Source organism: Anguilla anguilla, chromosome 17 (genome assembly GCF_013347855.1).
Source record: "Anguilla anguilla isolate fAngAng1 chromosome 17, fAngAng1.pri, whole genome shotgun sequence".
Lineage (NCBI taxonomy): Eukaryota > Metazoa > Chordata > Actinopteri > Anguilliformes > Anguillidae > Anguilla > Anguilla anguilla.
In genome coordinates this window covers 1,620,214-1,645,479 of record NC_049217.1, presented here as the reverse complement: position 1 = coordinate 1,645,479, position 25,266 = coordinate 1,620,214, and the positions used below count along the sequence as shown (strand labels likewise).

At 45.9% G+C, this 25,266-nt stretch overlaps 1 protein-coding gene across 1 annotated transcript in view; it reads left to right on the top strand.

Moving 5' to 3' along the window:
• The window catches only part of rnd2 (Rho family GTPase 2), a 58,535-nt gene extending 35,531 nt beyond the window's left edge, over window positions 1-23,004 (top strand). The window contains exons 3-5 of the mRNA XM_035398914.1: window positions 6,226-6,335; window positions 13,252-13,386; window positions 21,231-23,004. Of these exons, the coding sequence (XP_035254805.1) occupies window positions 6,226-6,335; window positions 13,252-13,386; window positions 21,231-21,485 (500 nt within the window). The 3' untranslated portion in view covers window positions 21,486-23,004. The remainder of the gene's footprint in view (window positions 1-6,225; window positions 6,336-13,251; window positions 13,387-21,230) is intronic.
• The last annotated feature ends 2,262 nt before the right edge of the window (window positions 23,005-25,266 follow it).

Sequence of the window (25,266 nt, the reverse complement as noted above, 5' to 3'; positions counted from 1 at the left end):
ATCAGAAAGGGAGCTAATACTTTTCATGGCACTGTAGCTGGGCATTAGACCTACACACGTCGCTACCATACTGGACTCTCAGAGAGATAAGCTGGCTTCACTTGTGAGAGTTAGGCCCCAGTGATATGGGTCATGCACCAGGTGATAGAGGCCCGATAGCAGGCACCTACTGCCAGGATGGGCAGTGCTGTCACCAGACAAAGCGGCTTTCACTTTCTCCCCTCGCCTCCCCTCCTCTCCCCTCCCCTCTCACCCTCCCCTCACCCCACCTCCCCTGCCCCCCTCCCCTCACCCCCTCCCCTCACCTCCCCTCATCCCACCTCCCCTGCCCCCCTCCCCTCACCTCCCCTCACCCCACCTCCCCTGCCCCCCTCCCCTCACCTCTTCTCACACAGATAATGCTGCACATGCATGCTAGCAGGGATAAACCTGATTGAAGGGGAATGGCTGATTGAAAGGCACAGAAATTAAGGCTGAGCCGTACCCACTGCCTTCCAAACCACTTATCTCACTGCAAGGTGCTGCTCGTTATATGACCAAAGAAGGTTCCCACCGCACAGAACACATATTATGAAAATATAGGTTGATGAGCAGTCATGCACAGCTTTGTTGTCTGTCTGGATTTTCACAGGGCAGGCATTGCTAGCACGTTTGCCCTGACCCCACATCACTGGAGCTGTCAGTAGCGCAGTGGAAACGTGGGCACACGCAGACGTGCACACGCAGACGTGCACATGCAGTATGACGATTTATTGCCATGAGACCTGAAGAAGTGAATACTGACCTGGTAGTTCCATGGAGCCCCCTCTAGTGCTGACAGACAAGGCTCCTTTAGCATTGTCCAACCAGAGGGTCTGAAAATCAGCCGTTTGATTGGCTGTGACAGTACACTGCTCCTGAACAGCGTGGGCACTGGGCAGCATTGCGTCAGCCCCCTTGGGTCTACAGTGCCCCCACCCATTCGGCCTAAACACTTCTTATGCACCCAACTCTGCTAATGTCATTCCATTTAACGGGGCCCAATCATAAAGAAATGATTGAATGGGTACAGTATGAGTATGCCGAACAGTATAACATCACATTACCATAAAATCTAATGCCAGCAAAAGATTTTCCTTGGAAGTTTGCCTTACCTCAATGAAAGAAAAGGGGAAATTATATTAACTATGTTTTCCAGGTTTTTAAACGCCAGTCAATCCATTAATTAGAACCTTATTTAGACCATTATACTGGGCCCATTCCGTCGTTTGATTGCATCCCACAGTGAGCCTGCTAGTTGGTTAGTAGATACCTGCTGCATGATTTGACTGGGGTCATTTTTTTTACGATTGTGCTCCATTAAATGTGATGATGTTTGCTGTATCGTGTGTGTGTTCTGACAGACGGTGGCCATTTTGAATAAGTGTGTGCAAATCTAGTTTATAAGAATACACTTCCCTGGTGCTGCTCAGCCAGCAAAAGACAAAGTATATGCAATATTAATTTTTAATATATATATTTTTTAATGACTTATGGACAATTTATTCTGGCTTCTGTGATATTTCAGCACTTTTTCCCATTTGATCCCAGTCTGGTTAGAGGTGTGCAGAACTAGGAGTCAAAGCAGTGGTTTTAAGTTCTATTTTGGCTGCTCAGCAATGCTAGCATGAGGGAACATGGGTGCCCTTCTTCAAAACGTTTCTGTAAGTGTAAGGCAAAAGTTGCGTATGGTCCTGTTGGAATTGCTTGCTAATGTTGTAGACTGCAGCTGACACATCTGACCATGAAATTATCAAACATTTTCTCCCTCTCTAAAATTGGGAATATCTTTAGTCACTAGATCCAGATTAGTAAACTTCCAGAATAAAAAGGAGTGGGTTGCCATGAAGATGTTTTTTATTCAGCCACCTGTCTCTAACATACGATAAAACCATTTTGCACTGTGTGCAAGAGCAAATTACCAGTGCACACCTTTCACTATAAAGCCATACGAAATATATACAGAAATTTCAAATACTTCTATTAAAAGAACGGGTAGATGGACCTTCGCATTGAAGTGAGAGACAGTGAAGGGCCATCATTCATTTCAGAGTCTTTCAGGGTCCTGAGTGATCTGAAAGCTGGTTTTCCACACACTGGCTGTTCAGAAAGGACCTGGGGATGGTGCAGCCCTGGTATATTGTGTTTCATAAACAATGTGCTGCGCTCTCAAAGGCACGCGGCCATTGAAATACGGGCTGTTATGAGCAGTGCGAGGCAGCGGCACCCGGCCTGAGTAACTACATTAGGGAGAAGGATTTATACGCGCAGCGTGTGCAGTGTGAAAAGACTTACAGAAATGTTCTCTGTGTCTCCCACCTGGAAATCCACAGCTGAAAGAGAAGAAAAAGCGATTGAAAAAGAAGAAAAAGTGATTTAAAGAGAAGAAAAACGGGTTGAAATAGAAGAAAAAGCGATTGAAAGAGAGGGGTCAGCGGCTGCTGTGGCCGAGCGTTTAATCGCTGAACCGCGTGTCTTTCATCGCTGTTGCTTCGCCGCGGTGTTGTTAAGGAGCGAGGTCGAGATCTGCCGGGTCACTGGGGGACGCGCGGCACACATCCTCAGCTACCGCCACGGAGCTGCTGCTGAGGGCTGAGCCGGGGAACGCAGGCGAAGCAGCCCCACGACGAAGGACCCCACGGCGAAAGAGCCCCACGGCGAAGCAGCCCCACGGCGAAGGAGCCCACAGTGAAGGAGCCCCACGGCGAAACAGCCCCACGGCGAAGGAGCCCACGGTGAAGGAGCCCCACGGCGAAGCAGCCCCACGCTGAAGGAGCCCACGCTGAAGGCCCACGGCAGTAGTTTGACCTGGTGGCTTCTGCCTGAAATCAAAGCTGCTGCTCATCAGCTGGGTCTGATCAGCTGTGCTGCTGCTCATCAGCTGGGTCTGATCAGCTGTGCTGCTGCTCATCAGCTGGGTCTGATCAGCTGTGCTGCTGCTTATCAGCTGGGTCTGATCAGCTGTGCTGCCTGTTGATCTGGCAGCAGTGCAGTGCAGTGTTTAGGGAGTTGGGCTCAAATGCTTCTGTAAAGATTCTCTCTGGGTAAGTGGTTGAATTTAACATCATTTTTCATCAAAGTCCCCTTTCAGCAGTTATCTCTGGTTCTTCCTCAAACAGACTTTGATGTGCATGGACCAGCCAGGGACCTTGATGAGCTGTTTTTAATGAGATCGATCACATTTACCAGGGGTGTACAACAAAGTCTCAGTTTGCTTGCGATTGGATGCCAGCTTCTGCTCTTAACTGTTTCATGAGGCCAATCATTTATTGGATCTGACATTTTTTATGGAGTCATAAGCTACAGCTGCAGACTGGAAGCATATCTTTGGTGGAGTGATAATGGGACAAACCAGTGCTGGTGTATACAGCGGTTTAGAAACCGAAGCATGAATAATTGATCGGAACGAAACCCGTAACCCGTACACGCACCGGCCTTACCGAACTGTGCACCCCTGTCAGTGTGCGTAACCAGACAGAACCGGGGGGGGGGCTGGTGACGCGTGTCATCTCCCACAGCCGTGCGACAGGTTCGCGCAAGGTTGCCGCGGTGACAGATGCCTGTAATGGAAACAGCTGCTGCAGCTGGCGCGGGTGGCCCTCGGAGGCTGAGCCTGCGTCAGAGCTCGGACTGTCTCTGCCACTAACGAAAGGGTGTGTGTGTGGGGGGGGGGGGTGTGTACATCCATAGCGCAGCGCTCAGTGCGATAAACAGAAGTGAGCAGAGGAGGATGGTGCTGGTTACGCTTGCCAAGCGGCACGGCACCAGTGCTGTGAGTCATCCTTATTTACTCAGCCAATCATTAGAGAGAGACAGAGAGAGAGAGAGAGGGAGAGAGAGAGAGAGAGAGAGAGAGGGAGAGAAAGGGAGAGAGAGACTCAGTGATCACAACCTGGCCATTGAGACCGGCAGACCTGGCTGCCCAGAGAGAGGACAGGTTGTATCTCTGTGTAATATTTAGGAGGTGGAGACAGACCATCATTTCCTCACAAAATGTGGAAAATACAGTGTCCCTATGATGTGTGTGTGCCTGTGTATGTGTGTCTGAATGTGTGTGTGCGCGCACATGTGTGTATGTAAATATATGTGTGTGTGTGTGGTCCTATGTGTGTGTGTATATATGTGTCTGTGTCTGAGTGTGTGCGTGTATGTGCATGTGTGTGTGTGTGGTCCTATGTGTGTGTGTGTATATATGTGTCTGAGTGTGTGCGTGTATGTGCATGTGTGTAGGAGGGAAATGCTTATCCATGTTTGACAGTCTTTCTGAGAAAAACCTTTAAATCTACACTTCACACTTTAATCTTTTAAGACTTTCATTACTTTTTGCCATAGCTTATTGTGAATGGATTTTTTAGATCCTCGGCTTCTCAGTGAAGGTATCTCTAAAAATCTTGTGTGCCTCCATTTTGGATTGGGTGCATTGCCCTGGTTAAATGGCTGTCTGTGCCTTTTCCAGCGCCCCGTCTGATAACACGGTGAATTCTCACCCCTTTGCTCTTCTTGTGGGACTAATCCCCCTCGGATCGATACGTGTGCTGATTGTGCCGAAGCGGGTTCTTTCTTTAACTGCGGGGGGAAAGGTCAGCGTGAGCCCTCCCCCCTCTGAGGGATTACCCAAACTCTTCTGCTAAAGTTTCTACGACAGGTTCCACTTCCTCCAAGGAACAGCCCAGCCCCATGCACAGTAACATGTTCAGTGTTCAGTCAACTCGCCCAGAGCACATATGGTATTAACACTGTACATGTTACTGTGTAGGAGCTGTGCGTCTTAACACTGGACATGTTACTGTGTAGGAGCTGTGCGTCTTAACACTGGACATATTACTGTGTAGGAGCTGTGCGTCTTAACACTGTACATGTTACTGTGTAGGAGCTGTGCATCTTAACACTGTACATGTTACTGTGTAGGAGCTGTGCGTCCATAAATGAAGTTGAATTCAATTCACTTTTATGAGTACAGCGCTCTTCACAGAAACGCTGTCACAAAGACGCTTTGCTACTGAGGAGCAGGAGAACAAGGTGAATGCTCCCCAGTGGGGAGAAAAAAAACTCAGGGGGTGGGGAGGAAGAGCCCCCCCAGATTTCAGCACACATTTAGGGGTATGGGTTTGGAACTGAAGCGGAGCTGATATTTTAGCTGAACAGTGGATAGATGGGCTTGAACTGGGCCTGAGCCCGGCCGAGCTGACCCCGGAAGAGCTGACCCACCCCCTGCTCTGCCCTCCAGAAAAGAGCTGAAGACCTTTACACTGTATCTGTAAGAGCGGGGCACACAGGGGTCTGAATGAGCCTTTTAAATGAGCTTGTGATGTGCAGAGTGACTGGGCTGTGTGCAGTCAGTGGGCTGTGTAGTCAGTGGGTTGTGCAGTCAGTGGGCTGTGTGCAGAGTCAGTGGACTGTGCAGAGTCAGTGTGATGTGCAGAGTCAGTGTGCTGTGCAGTCAGTGGGCAGTGCAATGAGTGCGTTGTGTAGAATCAGTGGGCTGTGTAGAGTCAGTGCGTTGTGCAGAGTCAGTGGGATATGTAGAACCAGTGGGCTGTGCAGTCAGTGGGCTGTGCAGAGTCAGTGTGCTGTGCAGTCAGTGGGCTGTGCAGAGTCAGTGTGCTGTGCAGTCAGTGGGCTGTGCAGTCAGTGGGCTGTGCAGAGTCAGTGTGCTGTGCAGAGTCAGTGTAATGTGCAGTCAGTGTGCTGTGCAGTCAGTGGGCTGTGCAGTCAGTGGGCTGTGCAGAGTCAGTGTGCTGTGCAGTCAGTGTGCTGTGCAGAGTCAGTGTAATGTGCAGTCAGTGGGCTGTGCAGAGTCAGTGTGCTGTGCAGTCAGTGTGCTGTGCAGTCAGTGGGCTGTGCAGAGTCAGTGGGCTGTGCAGTCAGTGCGTTGTGCAGTCAGTGGGCTGTGCAGAGTCGGTGTGCTGTGCAGTCAGTGGGCTGTGCAGAGTCAGTGTAATGTGCAGTCAGTGGGCTGTGTAGAGTCAGTGTGCTGTGCAGAGTCAGTGGGCTGTGTAGAGTCAGTGTGCTGTGCAGCCAGTGGGCTGTGTAGAGTCAGTGTGCTGTGCAGTCAGTGGGCTGTGCAGAGTCAGTGTAATGTGCAGTCAGTGGGCTGTGCAGTGTCAGTGTGCTGTGCAGTCAGTGGGCTGTGCAGAGTCAGTGGGCTGTGCGCAGTGCTGTCAGAGAGCGGGAGCTGGCTGCTAAAGATGGTGTCTGTCTCTGCAGGATCCTCATACTACGATAACGTGCGGCCGCTGGCGTACCCCGACTCTGACGCTGTGCTCATCTGCTTCGACATCAGCCGCCCCGAGACCCTGGACAGCGTGCTCAAGAAGGTACTCTCACACTACACGCACACACACACACACACACACGCACACGCACGCACACACACACACGCACACACACACACACACACACATACGCACGCGCATGCACACACACACACACACTACACACGCGCACAGGCACACACGCACACACTTAAACGCACATGTACACACGCACACACACACACATGTACACACACACACGCACGCGCATGCACACACGCACACACACTACACACACACGCACGCGCATGCTCACAGACACACACGCGCATGCACACACGCACACACACTACACGCGCGCACACACACGCGCACACACTTAAACGCACATGTACACGCACACACACACACACACATGCACACACACACACACATTACACATGCACACACACACACACACACATACACACACTACACACACTCACATACACACACATACACACACACACTACACACATGCAAATGTACACATTCTCTTTCTCTTCTTTCTCTTCTTTTACACACGCATACACACACACACAGGGGCCTGCAGCAGTGTGGTTCAAATGTACTGGGACCTAAAGAGTACTTTAAACACGTTTAGCCCACGACTGTCCCACGGTCAGTCAGTTTTCACTACATGCTGATATGCAGTAGTTTAAGCTGAAACACATCCAAACATCCACTGCTAAGTACTGCAAATGCATACCCTTTGTACTGTGAGCCCAAATCACTTGCTTATTATTCAATAACCAATAACCAAATGAGCAAGAGCCATTCACCCGGATGGCAGGGGGTGCGAGTCGCCCTGCTGCAGCAGAGCAGAGTGGTCGAGCTGGCGTGTAGGATTGAATCATGTCCTGTAAGTAGGCGGGGGCTGTCCTGTTGGCTGCAGTGTATGTGTGGGACTGCAGGACTTTGAACCTGATCCTGGCGGCTACAGGTGACCAATGGAGAAACCTCAGCAGGGGAGTGATGTAAGAGAACTTAGGAAGGTTGAAGACAAGTTGGGCAGCAGAATGGTAGAATGGCTTGCAATGAGGGAGTTGCAGTAATCAAGGCGGGTGGTCTCCATAGCCTGGACAAATAGCTGGGTGGAGTACGTAGTCAGGTGTGGTCGAATCCTCCTGATGTTGTACAGGAGGAATCTGCAGGACTGTGATGTTGCCTTGACATGCTCCCTGAGGTCCAGCTGGTCATCCAGGACCACCCCCAGGCTCTTTGCAGAGAGAGATTCAGTCACTGTGGTGCCATCGATCGACAGTAATTGAGAGCTCCCATAGTAGGGAGGTCTTGTTGAGCTTTAGGTGATACCAGGTGTTACGTCCCTCCGCCTCAGGTGGGGGCGCTGGCCGTTTGGACACATGCGTGTGTCTTGTTAGAGTTAATTGAGAGCACCTGTGGCGGTGCCCTTTTAAGAAGCCTGGAGTTGGCTTCTCAGGAAGATGGGGGCTTTTTCTCCTCACCTCTCGACCACGGCTGGGTCTTGATTTTATCTTGTGTTTTGCAGCTATTTTAGTATCTCTCATGGGTAGTTGAATAAAGTTATTGGTTGTTTTTGGGAAGCCTTGGTTTTGGCTTTGTTATGTTTGCGGGGGTTTGAGAGCAGCCATAACATAAATGGGAGCTCGTCCGGGATTTTACCCTTTGGAGTTTTAAACTTTCTGTTCTTAGCCCGGTTAGCTTAGCCGCCGGGCGGGTCCAAGGGACTTGTCACTTTATTGTTTTGCCTTTGTTGTTTTTGGTGGTTAATATGAGTGGGGGTACGCTTCGGGGCACTGAGGTCGACTAGTTAAGTGGTCTGCTGATAGTGCTCACGAGTTTAGCGTTCAAAGTCGCCCCGAGCGCAGAAAACCACTGAAGACTAGTTTACGGTGTTAGGATTTTTTATTTTTTTTATTTGGTTAGATAGGATCGGGGAAGCCCACAATAGAGTTGAATGGTAGCGCCCCTGATTGGTTTAATCACTCTGGATTTGTATCAGCTGTTTCGTCCAGCTGGGCCAATTGATCTGGGAAAAGGAGAGAGTCGTTTGACTTGCATGGTTTTTTTTTGATAGCGCTGTTCAGTTTGATAACTGTGAGTAACATGGACGCCTAAACATTTAGGCTACGTAAAGTTTTGGTTAGTCTATTGTTATCGCTGCTTCGTGATAATTGTCTGTCAGCTGATCCTCCTGCACGGTGTTTTGCTTAGTGTTCGGCCACGTTAGACTGGTTTAGCCCAGACGGTCTTTCGATTTCCGAACTTCGCGTCTATTGCTTTCTCGTTCCGTATTGTGGAGTATACTATCGTGCATTTGTCGGCTTCCGAATATTAAGTCTCTGACCTTGTCCGTTTCGTGTTAGCCTGGTAGTGCTTCGGCTTCGGTCCTAGACGATTATATTGCGGAACCCTTCAATAAACTGCTCGAGCCTCGAGATGTAACGTTCAGTTTGCTCGAATGTGTGTGTACTTGCACATGGTACTATAGACTAATAGTCCCTTGCTTTTACTGAACATCCTTTCACTACCAGTATTTAATTGAATTGCCATTTATGCTATGGCTGAGTCTGGATTCGAGTAATTACTATTTGAATTCAGTCAGCTAGATGTGGTATCTGGATGTGCATCAATTGTATGGCTGGCAAGTGAAAAAGTTCCTGTGGCGTCGCATGCGTGCGGCGCGCGTAGAGTTCCTGCGGCGTCGCATGCGTGTGGCGCGCGTAGAGTTCCTGCGGCGTCGCATGCGTGCGGCGTGCGTAGAGTTCCTGCGGCGTCACATGCGTGCAGCGCGCGTAGAGTTCCTGCGGCGTCGCATGCGTGCGACGCGCGTAGAGTTCCTGCGGCGTCGCATGCGTGCGACGCGCGTAGAGTTCCTGCGGCGTCGCATGCGTGCGATGCGCGTAGAGTTCCTGCAGCGTTTCTCTCTGTCTGTCTCCCCTTGTTTGTCTCCCCTTGTTCACTTTGTTTTGTTTTGGGGACTGGTGTCCCCAGCTGGTGGTGGGGGTGTTACGTCCCTCCGCCTCAGGTGGGGGCGCTGGCCGTTTGGACACATGCGTGTGTCTTGTTAGAGTTAATTGAGAGCACCTGTGGCGGTGCCCTTTTAAGAAGCCTGGAGTTGGCTTCTCAGGAAGATGGGGGCTTTTTCTCCTCACCTCTCGACCACGGCCGGGTCTTGATTTTATCTTGTGTTTTGCAGCTATTTTAGTATCTCTTATGGGTAGTTGAATAAAGTTATTGGTTGTTTTTGGGAAGCCTTGGTTTTGGCTTCTGTATGTTTGCGGGGGCTTGAGAGCAGCCGTAACACCAGGTCATCCATGCTGTGATGTCAGCCAAGCAGGCAGATATTCTCTCACTCACCTCATTGGCAGAGGGAGGGAAAGAGAAGAAGAGTTGAGTTCTCTTATCACATAACAGTGATAAGAGAAGCCATGTGAATTAATGACTGAACCAAGAGATTTGGTGTAAATAGAGACCAGCAGAGACTCCAGTGCAGATCCCTGTGGGACTCCTGTAACAAGGGGGATGGTGTGCTGAGACAGACCTCATCCACGTGACCTGGTAGGACCTATCTGCAAGATAGGAAGCAAACCAAGATAGAGAAGTCCTAGAAATGCCCAACTCAGCCAAAGTGGAGATGAGTAGTTTGTAGTTGACTGTCGAATGATGCAGACAGGTCTAGCAGGATCAGGACAGAGGAGTGGGATGAGGCTCTTGCAGTGGCTAGTGCCTCTGTCATAGTCAGGAGGGCAGTCTCTGCTGAGTGCCTGGTTTGAAAGCCAGATTGGTGAGGGTCAGGCTGGTTGTTCTGATGGAGAAAAGATAATAGTTAGTTAAACACTGCTTGTTCAAGAGTTTTGGACAGATAAGGTAAAAGTGATACTGGTCTATAGTTCTTAACATCAGAGGGGTCTAAGGTAGGTTTCTTGAGGATTGAGGTAACATGAGCCATATTAAAATGCTGGGCAGGCCTCATTAACCATTGTCAACAATGGCTAGAAGAAGAGATCTGAGTGACTATGAAAGAGGGGTGGTTGTTGGGGCATGAGCAGGAGCTTCACGGACGGAGACTGTGGAACTTGCTCATGTGTTGCGAGGAATAGTAACTAAGGCACAGAAGTCTGAGGGATGAGTGAGTCCGATTCAGGTGGCGGAAAATATCAGTCTAGGGCGTGAGCAGAGGTAGTTTCATCAAGTACATCATTTCGGGAACTTCACAGAGAGGGATAGCAAGGTTGGTGTTTTCTGTATTTTGGTAGTTAACTGTCGATCACCCTTGTAGGAGGGAAGCAGCATATCAGTGTTCCACAGCAGCACAGTTCATGCACAGTAGCTAGCGAGCTTACGTATGTTAGCGCTGCAGCATCAAAGGCAAAAAGTCTATTAATATTCCACAGCGCAAATAGTTAAAACAGACAAGATGTGCAAGGTCAATATTGTTACTGGTTTGTGCAGGCATACTCTATCTGTAGGGTAGGAGTGCAGGTTTCTGATTTTGCAGGATCTGTATATTACCTTTGAGGCTTAGCGGTTGGAGGCGGTGCTTTAATCTCCTCTCAGGCTTTGAGGGGATATGAAACTGGGGAATTCTCTTTTTGTGGCCATCAGCCATTCCACCATGCATCCTGCTCCTGCCGAATGGCTGAAGCTAAGCAAGTGTGGGCTTAGTTAGTACTTGGATGGGAGACCATTTTGTTGAAAATTTTCAAGTATTCAGTTGTTTTTAATGTACTGCCATCTAGAGATGGCAGTACATTAAAGTATTTGAAACACGCATGTGACACAGGCCTGCTTTGCAGATCTAACCCTGGCCTCTTTCCTTCCTTGGCATTCGTCCTGGTAGGTGAGGAGCACTTCCACCTGTAACTCCCGGGCCCGAGATCTGCCGTCCCCTCTGGCCTCAGAGACCTGCAGTCACACAGTCGGCCCTGCTGATCAGGCCATTGACCCCGTGACCCCACCTGACACAGAGGGTCGGGAGAGATGGGGGTTGGGATGGGGTTCTGTGGGACCCAGGGTATTCAGCATGCAATGTGTTTACTCAACACAATTGCATCCTTTTAACATATCTGCAAGGGCCTGGATATTCTCTGAAACATGACATTTCAAACCCATTATATAGACATAATCTCGGCTTGACAGCTTTCATAATACTAATGCATTTCCATTTCACAAAAAGCATTTTAATAATGGTTTGGTATAACTTTAATTTTCTTGTTTATTTCAACATGTAGTTGTTGTTTTGTTGACTTCTGCTGAAGTTGTGACAGTTTGGCAAAGAAACATGAAAATTTTGAGAAGGCGGGTTGCAAGTAATAAAAGACGTGATTGTGTTAAACTTGAATGACGGGCGATTTAAATGTGACAGTACAGAGATCCAGTTGGGAACCAAAGGCAATTTTACAGTATTAGGAAGAAATGGCAACATCCTTTGTTAGATTAGTCTTTAGGCGTGGTTGCTAACACACCTATATCGTGAGGTCTCTTTCTGTCCACACTGGCTCAAAGGAACATTATTAATTATTATATACAATTATTAATTAAATTGTATAGTCATGGATTTCCATTTAGGAACTTCTCCATGGCCAGGGTTGGCAACTCCTACTACAGGAATAGTTATTAATAATAATAATAATAATAATAATAATAATCATAATAATCATAATAATCATAATAATCATATTTAGAATTAATTCATGGTGGTGTAGTTGACAGCACTGTTGCCTCACAGCAAGAAGGACCTGGGCCTGGGCCTTTCTGTGTGGAGGTAGGCTAATTGGAGACCCTAAATTGCCCATAGGTATGAGTGTGTGAGTGAATGGTGGAATGGTGTGTGTGCCCTATGATAGACTGGTGGCCTGTCCAGGGTGCATTCCTGCCTCTCACCAAATGCATGCTGGGATAGGCTCCAGCACCGCCCGCGACCCTGCTCAGGATAAGCGGGTATAGATTTATAGAATTAATTTCATACCAGGGTTTGCAACCCAAGATGAAAGAATGAATGAATAAATAAAACCATATACACACTGAAACTGCATTCCAGTGATAAAAACAGTGCTATAATTAAAAGAGTAAAATATAACTTACAACAGCCATAAAAATAGCAAAATGCTGAAACAAGTAGTGAAAACATGATTAACAATAAAAAGCAACATAAACAACATAAAAACAACAAGTCATTCAAAGGCAGTCTTAAAGTATTTTTCTGTGTGCTCTTTAAAATCTAGAGATGGTGTCTCTTCATGGTCCTTTAGCAGAGCATTACAAGATACAGACGTTTTAAGGCAAAAAAGCTCAGTTGGCTCAGTGTTGCTCAGCAAGAATACTCCTCCGTCAATGGCCAACACCAGCCATCCAAACTGGCCACATGTAGCAGTTTTCTAATGTAGAGCTACAGCCGCGTGTCTGGTCATATTAAGTGTACCCGACCGTGTGCCAGGGGATGGCAGTTGGCATAGGGGCCGTGTGACCCTGCCGTGTGTTAGCCACGCTGGGCGGCAGCTGCTGGAACAGCTGCTGGCGGAAATGGATGGAGAGCCTCTGGGACATTAGCCGCTGAGCGAGGACGCGCCGTTGGGGAAACGTAGGGTGCCATTACTGGGCCTGCGCTGGCTGATGAATCGATCGGTTGCTGATCCAGCAGAGTTGGTCCTTTGCCAGTGACCGTATTAGCACTGCGTACAGCCCTGGATTTCAGGATCCAAAAATCTATTGCCACCTGCTCTTTTGTTCAGTGTAACAAAAATATATTGGAGTGACAGCTAGCGCTGGTGAAATGTCTGCTGATGTGTGCTTTTAATGAGGTTCATTTTGGATGTGTGCTTATATCCTTTCTGAGAGGGACTGGACTGCACAGGGATCGTGGTTCATGTGAGGTCGAGCTTGTGCTTTGAAGTGGATCAGTGTTTAACCCAGAGTGTGGTGCCTCCTCTGTGTCTGTCTGTCTGTCCATCTGCAGTGGCAGGGTGAGACTCAGGAGTTCTGCCCCAACGCCAAGGTGGTCCTGGTGGGCTGCAAGCTGGACATGCGGACGGATGTGAGCACCCTGCGGGAGCTGTCCAAACAGAGGCTGATCCCCGTCACTCACGAACAGGTGAGTCACATCCTGCCTTTAATGAACAGGTGAGACACATCCTGCCTTTTATGAACAGGTGAGTCACATCCTACCTTTAATGAACAGGTGAGTCACATCCTGCCTTTTATGAACAGGTGAGTCACATCCTACCTTTAATGAACAGGGAGTCACATCCTGCCTTTTATGAACAGGTGAGTCACATCCTACCTTTAATGAACAGGTGAGTCACATCCTGCCTTTTATGAACAGGTGAGTCACATCCTACCTTTAATGAACAGGTGAGTCACATCTTACCTTTAATGAACAGGTGAGACATCCTGACAATAATGAGCAGGTGAGACACATCCTTTCACTAACGAGCAGGTGAGACACATCCTCTCACTAATGAACAGGTGAGACACATCCTCTCACTAATGAGGTGAGACACATCCTTTCACTATCGAGCAGGTGAGACACATCTTTTCACTAACGAGCAGGTAAGACAGATCGTTTCACTAATGAGGTGAGACACATCCTTTCACTATCGAGCAGGTGAGACACATCCTTTCACTAACGAGCAGGTAAGACAGATTGTTTCACTAATGAGCAGGTGAGACACATCCTTTCACTAACGAGAAGGTGAGACAGATCCTTTCGCTAATGAGCAGGTGAGTCACATCCTTTCACTAACAAGCAGGTGAGTCACATCCTTTCACTAATGAGCAGGTGAGACACATCCTTTCACTAATGAGCAGGTGAGACACATCCTTTCACTAACGAGCAGGTGAGACGGATTCTGTGATACAGAGAGGGGAGGAACCATCAAAGGGAATTGGATATACAGGGACATTGTAATGTGCCGAAGACTTTGATTTCATGTATATGGTATAAATATTGTGTGACTGCAGGCAGGAAGGGCTGTACAGTCCTAAGCTGAGAGATAAACAATGCAAACGTGTATCTGGGGGACCCAGCCAAGAATGGTATATGCATCTTTATTCCTCTAACAAATCACTTTCATAACCCCAAAATGTGTGTAGGTTATAATTGCATTATTTATAGTAGGACTACCATTTAAATTATGGATGTGATTAAATACTTATTTTCTATACAGGTATTAAGCCGTTAAAAACCTTTAACCAGAGGACTGATATTCATCACATGAATCGCTGTTAAGGAACAGGGCCAGGGTTTGGTTATTCATTTGATTAGTGTTTTTTTTATTTGGCCTGAATTATGCAGTTGCTCCTTGCTGTGCAGTACCCTAAGGGCAGTCTGAACAGACGAGTAGAGAAGAAAAGATTATTAACACACTGCATCAGTGAAGGTTTATCCAGGGAGGCTGAGTAGAGATCTACAGGATTACCTTTTTAGTTTTTTTTTTTTTTTTTTTGGGGGGGTGGGGGGTGAAGGTTTGAGCTGCTTTTCATACTTGTTTGTGTCCTGGGTGGAGGTCCAAGATAATATCTGTAATAAATTTTTAATAACATTTTTGTTCATAGATATATTTCCTGATGTAAAGAGAGTGGTAGTACACAAATCTAGGAGTGGGGTTCGAGTCCAGTCTAAATTCGAGTGATTATTTATGTACAGGAAGCTGTAAAATCTATAACTTTCAGTGCTGTGGTGCAGTAGGATGCTGTCTAATAACTGGTAAGGAGTATTCTTTCAAAATTTCATTTTTTTTCTGGGGCTTGCCTTTAGCTCCTCTTTCATTTCTAAAATAATGTAAATTCCTTATTTTGGCACGACAGTCAGTGTTTTTCTGGGGTTTTACTGTTGTGATTTTCTCCAATGGCTCCTCCAGTCTCTCCTTCCTTGGCTCTGCTGCAAAAATAGCACAGGTGGGTGCGCCATGTGCCTGTAGGTGTGGCTCACACAGGTGGGTGCGCCATGTGCCTGTAGGCGTGGCTCACACAGGTGGGCGTGCCATGTGCCTGTAGGCGTGGCTCACACAGGTGGGCGTGCGATGTACCTGTAGGCATGGCTCACACAGGTGGGCGTGCCATGTGCCTGTAGGCGTGGCTCACACAGGTGGGTGTGCCATGTGCCTGTAGGCGTGGCTCACACAGGTGGGCGTGCGATGTACCTGTAGGCATGGCTCGAGATCAGACCTCAGACCAAGTCCCGATACAACTGTCAGCTGTCAAGAACGTGATGTCAACATTAGAGTTTATGGATGGATTCTGTAAATGATGCTTCTGTGAACTTTATATGAAATAGTTTCCTGTTTCTAAAACAAAGTCTGTTTGTACCCATCCTGTGTGTTTGTACCCATCCTGTGTGTTTGTACACGTCCTGTGTGTTTGTACCCATCCTGTGTGTTTGTACCCGTCCTGTGTGTTTATACACGTCCTGTGTGTTCCTACACGTCCTGTGTGTTCCTACACGTCCTGTGTGTTCCTACACGTCCTGTGTGTTTATACACGTCCTGTGTGTTTATACACGTCCTGTGTGTTCCTACACATCCTGTGTGTTTATACACGTCCTGTGTGTTTATACACGTCCTGTGTGTTCCTACACATCCTGTGTGTTTATACACGTCCTGTGTGTTTATACACATCCTGTGTGTTTATACACGTCCTGTGTGTTCCTACACGTCCTGTGTGTTTATACATGTCCTGTGTGTTTATACACGTCCTGTGTGTTCCTACACGTCCTGTGTGTTTATACACGTCCTGTGTGTTCCTACACATCCTGTGTGTTTATACACGTCCTGTGTGTTTATACACATCCTGTGTGTTTATACACGTCCTGTGTGTTCCTACACGTCCTGTGTGTTTATACATGTCCTGTGTGTTTATACATGTCCTGTGTGTTCCTACACGTCCTGTGTGTTTATACACGTCCTGTGTGTTTATACACATCCTGTGTGTTTATACACATCCTGTGTGTTCCTGTGCTATTGCTGCACACTCGGCGTAATGTTGTCCCTGGGGAATGAGCATCAAAAGTGTAAAGTGGAAAATTCCTCCAAATATGCAAATTTAATTAGTATGTGGGCAATTTCAGTTATAAACAAACAGCAAAATGGACTGTGGTGTGAGTTTATCATTTGCCTCTGTGTCTATAATCTAGAGGGAGAACAGCCGTTCTCTCATTTCATGAATTTTAATCAGCTTTTTGGATCTCTGTTTTGGGCGCCGTCTGACACCGATTATTAGCTGCAAAGCCGACCAGCTTTTCCCTCCTTCTCAAAAGCCTCAAAAACAAAAAAGATGTTCACACTCCATTTAGCAGGCTTGCCATTTTAGAGGAAGCTGTAGCTGGAAAATAAGCAAGTTAAGGACAGTTTACTGTGGCACCTTCAGCCAAATTTCCTGGAATTGTATTGTGCTACATTAAGGCCATTGTTTTGGCATATGCCTTGGTAAACTGTTCCATTGCATAAGGTTCTCCACTGGATACCGATCATGTGTAAAGCTAGTGCAAGCTATTTGTTTTCAGTCAGCCTCAAATTGAATTCTTATCATATTAAATAGTCTGAAGCATAAATCCTACAAACAGTGAAGTCTGAATTGAGCTCAAATATAAACTCAGGCTTTTATTCCCCCTCATGCTGCGCACAGGTGCGTTATGGAAGTGTTAGGCCTAACACTGGTTGAGCCAGTAGAAAAAATGGACAAGGTCACTGTGACATCACCCATTGACTCTCCATGGGTTTGGTGAAAAGGGTTTTGAAGTCTGGGAAGTGTAATTCATGCACACCGCCATGTTGTACAAATTGGTGCCAGAGAATGCGCAGTAGGGACATGAAGTCCAGTCGTCCATTAAGCACGTGAGACTCGGTACTGACGTAAACTGTCCCTGATTCACCCACGAAATATTACTGTCTTGGGGAGACAGCAGACAAAGGGAAAACACCTATTGTGACTACTTTTTCTCGTGGTTTTGGCCGCTTGGTCTGAGACCTAAACTCACTGTAAATGTACACCTAATATCAGCAGTTCATTCCAAACATGGTAAATTAATATTCCCCTCAGACTATCCAGGTCTTAACTACAGATATATGCACGTTTCATTCTGAGCTGTACATACACAGTAAAGGGTTCAATTAAAAGTAAGTTTTGTTTTTAAGCACAAATTTAGTGTTACAAAAATGACCATATGACATCATTTTAAGGCTGTAAAGGCAGTACTTTAAATTTAATTACTACTTTAATAAAAGCCAGAGAATGCTTTTTTCCATCAGAAATGAATACATATTGATAAATAGGACACCTGTGGAGGTAAGGGTTTCTTTCTATTTGTTGAAATCCCACACAAGGTTACTGTAGTGACTGTTATCCACCCATTTTCACAGATCCTACTGTTCCTCGTATAGATTTCTCAATCTGGCAACCCTGACCTACATCTTAACACATTTACTAACATTTATAACATTTATTAATGTTGCGTAACTGTCAGTAATTCATTTTTAATGTTGTATAATTTAGTTATTAATAATTATTAATTATTACTGCAGCATATTCTAAGGAGCTAACTCTGAACTATTACTCATGTTATGGAACCCGATATTTATCAGAAATTAGTAAATTAATAGAAATCTGTGTTTAATTAAAATGTGTGTGTGTGAGAGAGAGAGAGAGAGGGAGAGAGAGAGAGCGAGAGAGAGATAAATGCTATTCATTTATTTCAATGAATTGGCGACGGTGGGTGGAACAATCTGCAGCACCTAGACTCACCCTTGACGATAAAGAAATCAAATTCCTTCTCTATGCAGATGACTTGGTCCTGCTAACGCCCTCTGTGCATGGACTACAGCAGAGCCTGGACCTGGTAGAGAAACACTGTCAAGCCTGGGCCCTGACAGTGAATATGACTAAAACCAAAATTCTGATATTTCAAAGAAGATCCAGACCTCGGGGAAACAAATACAGATTCACATTAGCAAATAAAACAATAGAAAACACTAACAGTTACACTTATTTAGGCCTGAAAATAAGCTCAACAGGAAGATATAACTTGGCGGTAAATTAACTGAAGAAGAAAGCACGCAGGGCATTCTATGCCATAAAGAGAAATGCCCAAATTATATTGCCAATCAAAATTTGGCTTAAAATATTCCAATCAGTAATTCAACCAACTGCATTATATGGCAGTGAAGTGTGGGGTCCGCTCACAGAACAAGACTTTGCAAAATGGGACAAACACCCCATAGAAACCCTGCATGCAGAACTAAAATGTCCTCTAGGTCCTGAGAAAAGTACCAAACAATGCATGCAGGGCAGAATTAGGCCAATATCCACTATTGATTAACATCCAAAAAAGGACAGTTAAATTTTGGAATCACCTCAAAAACAGCGACCCCCACTCATATCATTACAAGGCCCTGAAATACCAAGAGATGAGCCCAGAGAAGAGCCACCTCAGCCAGCTAGTCTTGAGGCTTAGTTCACTACCCACCCCTAATGCAAAGCAGCATCAAGACAGCTCTATACAATTAATTAGAGTCAACCAAATTATAGCAAAAAATAAAGAAAATTACATCACCAATTGGGACACACAAACAAAAACACAAAGCAAATTAGAATGCTATCGGGCCCTAAAAAGAGAGTACACTGTGGCAGATTACCTGACCACAGTGAAAGAAACAAAAGAGAGAGAGAGAGAGAGAGAGAGGGAGAGAGAGAGAGAGAGAGTGTGTTTGTATGTATATGTATATATATATGTGTGTGTATGTATATATGTGTGTGTGTGTGTGTATGTATGTATGTACATGTATGTGTATATATATATATATATATATATGTGTATATGTGTGTGTGTATGTATATATATATATATATGCGTGTCTTCTGCTTGTCTTCTTTTTTCTTTTTAATTATATATTCTTATTGTAGTTAATTACTGTTATCACTACGCTTTGGCAATATATATTTTTAAATATGTCATGCCAATAAAGCATTTGAATTTGAATTTGAATTTGAGAGAGAGAGATAGAGAGAGAGAGAGAGAGAGGGATTTTAATATTGTTTGCTGCTTGGCTTTCAGAGGCCATTCAATTCCGGTCTATTCATTTCTCAGAACATGCGGACATTCTCCAATCAGATCAACAAGATTACTCTGCCACTCATTATGTTAAGCCATAACATCTCATCCAGTCTACATTGCTTGCTTGCTGAATGAGGAATTTAAAGAATTACTCCTGCCGAAGGTGTAGCTAATTTTGCCCATTCATTTTTCACACAAAGACAATGTGACAGTTTTAAATAGCATTAGCAGTGCTGGCTGGCGGTTCTGATTACAGGAGGTTATCCTTACTGCTGTACCTCTACAGTTACTGCCTGCCTCTCACTCACTCACTCAGCTCAGAACGGCAAGCAGAGATTTGGCCCTTCCTGTTTGGACATTTTCCTTAAGCTGTAGTTGAGGTCCTGATTGGGAAGTTTGACATTTGGATCTGGTCAATTCCGTTTCTCCATGGGAACTGTTTCTCAGCACCGAGCAGTCCTGTCGTTCACGTGGCAACAAAGCAGGAGTGTCTCCTGTAGCAGTGGGCTAGTGACCCAGACCTGTGGGGAGCCTGACCCAGTGAACCCAACGTGCTTATCTTTCTGTTCCAGTTTTATGGCGACAGATGCGCGTTTAATATTTCTGTGTTTCTGAAAGCTACGGCTCAGCTGTCTCTCTCCTGCGTGCCTCGGCTCCTGTTTGAATGCAGTGGTACTGCAGAATGAGAGCACACAGCATCACTGATGATAATATTGTGTATTGGCTATAACCCGTGGGGTACAGTTTGTGGGTGTAATGACTGGTGCTGGACAGGCAGGTGGTCCAAATCCTGGGTGTCCATGCTGTGGGTTTTCACCCTTACCTGGCAACAAGTGCGATAAGCTCTGAGAATTATGTTTGAACATAACTTTTAACTGTTTAGCTGCTGGTAAAATTTGAATATTCTTAATCAGATCTCACGGAATTGTCAACAAAACCTGTAGTTATTAAACAAAATATACAATGATTTCAAGGAAAGTATTAGTCCTGAATGTTAGTGAAGATAAATATCTCCTTTAAAATAGTAATTTGCAAGACTTGTATTACTGTCTAAAGATTGATAGGACCATCTGTGTACCAAACAATTCATACAAGAAATGTCCGTAGGATGTACGGTACACGTGTCTTGCAATCATGAAGAGGCACCACAGTCTTTGTAGGACAGTTGGAAATTCTCTGTAGGAGCACTGCATTTCAATGAGGATTAAAGGGCAACTGAGGCCATCCTTTCAGAATTATCAGTGTGAGCTACATTTCGTTCAGGAATAACAAATCTTTGATCTGTATTTGTAATTTATCTGACCATTTGAAGCGATTATGTGATTAGAATTTAACTCTCTTACTGCTCTTACTTAAGCAGATGGGGGGGTTATTTTATTTTGAGAATATTGTGCAATGGTGCCAATGGCAGTTCTATCTGCATTTCAGAAGTCACACTCATATTTAAGAGCCTGAAGGTTTGGAGTCTCATTCTAGTTTCTGTTGAACTGCAGCCTTTGTTCAATTTTTTCAATCTATTCACTATACTGGGGAAACAGGGTGGAGTTATACCCATATGACATATTTGGAGGCGGAGCTCTGTACATGTCATTGCGAGCTGAAGTGTTGAGTGGGTAAAGGGGGGTGGGTCTACTGCAGGTTGAGCCATGGCTCCAGCACAGCAAGCGATTAGTTCTGCCTGCTGAGCTGAAGGCCAGGGTACCCATCCAAAGAAATGGATCACACACTGCCCTCATCTCCAGGGGTGACATCACCGTCTGTAGTCTTAGAACTTGGCCACACATAACAAATGAGAAATAAATTATTGTTAAGGTGAGGGCCAACATATTGCGTAATTTTTGGCAGGAATTACCCTAAAACCCTCCCCCCCCCCCTTATGTGCCCTACAGGGCAGCACCCTTGCCAGGCAGATGGGCGCGGTGGCGTACACCGAGTGCTCGTCCAAGGTTTCGGAGAACAGCGTGCGGGACGTGTTCCACATCACCACGCTGGCGTCCATCTCCCGCGCACACCGGCCGCAGCTCAAACGCAGCGAGTCCCGCCACGGCCTGAAGAGGGCGTCACACCTGTCCGTCCGGACTGAGCAGCTGGACGACACGCCCGCCATGCGGAAGGACCGCGCCAAGAGCTGCACGCTCATGTAGAGCGCCCCCTGCTGGGAAACGCGCTCTCACATGTGGATACGTACATGTACAGATGTATATAGATGTGCTACTGAGAAGGTCTATTTATTGCTCATCTCAACCTTGTCCTTGCACTGCTGAGGAGGAACGGAAGGCTGCGGCCAAGCGTGTTCTAGAGTGTTCTTTTTGTGCGGTTCATTCTTTACTGTTTACACTGTTCTATGGAGGCTGGAATGACCAAGCCCCAGAGACGGGCTGGTGAAACTGGATGCCTAGGCCTCTTCTGAGTTCTCATTGGATGGATGCTGGATTTTTTTTGGTTTTTCATTGGATGAAATCCTGTGCTGTTTTTACAGCCCCCTTGGGCTGACTGGCTGGCATTTGGGTGAAAGTGAAGCAGACATTGGGAGGGGGGTAAAACGCGAAGGCTTTAATTTTTGGGATTATGACCGAAGTGGACGGAATATGTGGAATCCAGAGAGGGGTAGAAGTGACTCTATGAAGGGAAAATCTGTGTAAAAAGCAGAGAAATGTCTTACAGTGGTATTTGGCTTTATACTCCAGTTCATTGGATTGGATGAAGCAATGACGTTAAAGTGCAGGTTTTTAATTTGAAGGTATTTATGTCTTTATTGGGTGAACCATGCTGGAAGTGCAATGCTTTACATATATATCACATATGTATAAATATAGTTCCCCCATTTTGTGCGAGTAAAAGTAATTTGACAAGTTAACGTTACCATTAATAAAGTCATCATATTTAGTTCTTGGTTGCAAATCCTTTACATTTGATGACTGCCTGAAGAGGACCAGCTGGGCATCTTCCCTGGTGATGCTTTGCCAGGCCTGCACTGCCAGGCTCACCCTTTAAATTACAGGCTGCTAATTATACAATAATTACTGGTAAATATTAAGTAATTACTGATGCTCTGCCAGGCCTGTACAGTAGCCATCTTCATCATCAGTTCAGTCATATTCTTTTTGTTTTGGGGGCGTTTGTATAAAAAGGGCTGTAATTCCTTCATGGATTCACCAAATAAGTATGCAAATACACTCAAATTAAAACTGACAGTTGGCACTTTATCCTCGCAATTAATTTTTTCATTTTAAATCCAATGTGCAGGAGTGTCAAAACAAACGAAAATGTGTCACTGTTCAAATACTTACAGACTGTACTGTAATTTCACCGAAATGTGAAAAAAGGTTTAAGAATAAAAAAGAAAGGACTGCTTGTGTCTATTCAAGTGAAATTCGCACATAAAGATTATCTTTGTGAAGAATATTAATTGTGCACCCTGGAGGATGTGGTGGGATTAGTGTCAAAAATGGTTCTGGAAACCGCGGGTGCTTTCCTGATAGTTCTTAGTATATCTCATTTTTTGGTTATTTATGTGTTAACTTTAAAAAAATTTTAGACCATGTCTATTTAATTTGTTGGAATCATTATTGTTATGAATTTATAAAGTTTTATTTTGAGGGCTGTTTTTTGCAGTATTTTCACTGTATCTGTGCAGAGTGGAAATAAAACAGTGTCCCCTGGTACAGCAGTGCAGCTCATTTTATAGGATATGTAAAAAGAGTCCTCGGGTTATAGTTCTCCATTTATTTTAGTTCCTGATGGCCAAGTTTTCAGAATTGAAAGTCCTCTCTGCGCTGCTGGGAGATCCAGCTGCTCCTCCTGGGCTGCAGGGAGATCCAGCTGCTCCTCTTGGACTGCTGGGAGATCCAGCTGGTCCTCCTGGGCTGCTGGGAGATCCAGCTGGTCCTCCTGGACTGCTGGGAGATCCAGCTGGTCCTCCTGGACTGCTGGGTGTCTTTACCAGCTGTATATCAGAAGCACTCTGGGGTAGCTCTGCTCAGCTGCAGAACTGCAGAATAAGAAGAGGTGACTAGTGTACCCCACACAGGCTAACCAGTGCCCTCTCAAATCAGCAGTGGATGTTGCTGCTCTAGAAGGGCCTTTCCACAATGGGAAAAGTATGATTTGAGGCTAAAAATCCCTTCATTCATTAAAAAAGGCAAACTTGGAATTATGAAATTGGGTTAAAAAACTAAAATACCAGGTGAGGTTGGTCAGTAGTCATGGCTGATATTTTACGTGCAGACCCTTCCTTTGTTGCAGAACCTTACAGTACACATAAGAGAGCAGGGAGAGCCTTTTGTACCACTGCTTTCTCTGCCAAACAGGAAATTCTCAAAACAGGCAAACCTCTGACATGAGAACTCAGAAAATGTGAAACTGCACCTGCTTTAAGAATTTTAATCTTTTATTTATTGGAATTATATATATATATATATATATATATATATATATATATATATACATATATATAGTTATAGTCTTATTTTTGGGAATGGGCTACTCTCAATTTGAAGTAACCCTGTTCCAGCTAACATAACCAATACAAATCAAACCAGTGGTAATGGGATCTCATTATTAATTCATCTTTTTCTTTGCTGGCTTTCGATACACCTCATTCTCAAAGACCGTTTGTCCTCTTCTGCCAGTTCGATGTTGTTATCCCTCATCTTCACACGAAACTCAGTCGCTTTCCCACAGCGTTCTTCAGCAGTAGTGCCAAGGCATGCCCTTCACCTAATTTAATGCTTGTGTTTTTGCATCAGTGGTAATAATGAGGTTGATATGGAGCATAATTGTGTTTGGTACTTCCTTGTTAATAGTCCGTAACTGTGAAGATTTTTTTATTTCTGGTCATTCTAGTGTAAATTGAATTTGAAATGAAAGCGTGTTTGTGTGAGCTGTGTGTGAGCTGAGTGTGAGCGGAGTGTGTGAACTGTGTGTGTGAGCTGTGTGTGTGAGATGGGTGTGTAAGCTGGTGTGTGAGCTGTGTGTGTGAGCTGAGTGTGTGAGCCGGTGTGTGAGCTATGTGTGTGTGCTGAGTGTGTGAGCTATATGTGTGAGGTGTGTATGAGCTGTGTGTATGAGTTGTGTGTGTCAGCTGAGTGTGAGCTGTGTGTGAGCTGAGTGTGTGTGAGCTGTGTGTCTGAGCTGTATGTCTGAGCTGTGTGTGTGAGTTATGTGTGAACTGAGTGTGTGTGAGCTGTGTGTGTGAGCTGAGTGTGTGAGCTGTGTGTGTGGGCTGAGTGTGTGTGAGCTGTGTGTGAGCTGTGTGTGTGAGCTGAGTGTGTGTGAGCTGAGTGTGTGTGAGCTGTGTGTGTGAGCAGAGTGTGTGAGCTGTGTGTGTGAGCTGTGTGTGGGCTGAGTGTGTGTGAGCTGAGTGTGTGAGCTGAGTGTGTGTGAGCTGTGTGTGTGAGCTGAGTGTGTGAGCTGAGTTTGTGAGCTGAGTGTGTGTGAGCTATATGTGTGAGGTGTGTATGAGCTGTGTGTGTGAGCTGTGTGTGTGAGCTGAGTGTGAGCTGTGTGTGAGCTGAGTGTGTGAGACGAGTATGTGAGTTGTGTGTGTCAGCTGAGTGTGTGTGAGCTGTGTGTGTGAGCTGAGTGTGAGCTGAGTGTGTGAGACGAGTATGTGAGTTGTGTGTGTCAGCTGAGTGTGTGTGAGCTGTGTGTGAGCTGAGTGTGTGAGACGAGTATGTGAGTTGTGTGTGTCAGCTGAGTGTGAGCTGTGTGTGAGCTGAGCGTGTGTAAGCTGTGTGTCTGAGCTGAGTGTGTGAGCTGTGTGTGTGGGCTGAGTGTGTGTGAGCTGTGTGAGCTGAGTGTAAACTGTGTGTGTGAGCTGTGTGTGAGCTGAGTGTGTGAGATGAGTGCGTGAGCTGTGTGTGTGAGCTGAGTGTGTGAGCTGTGTGTGAGATGAGTGTGTGAGCTGAGTGTGGGCTGAGTGTG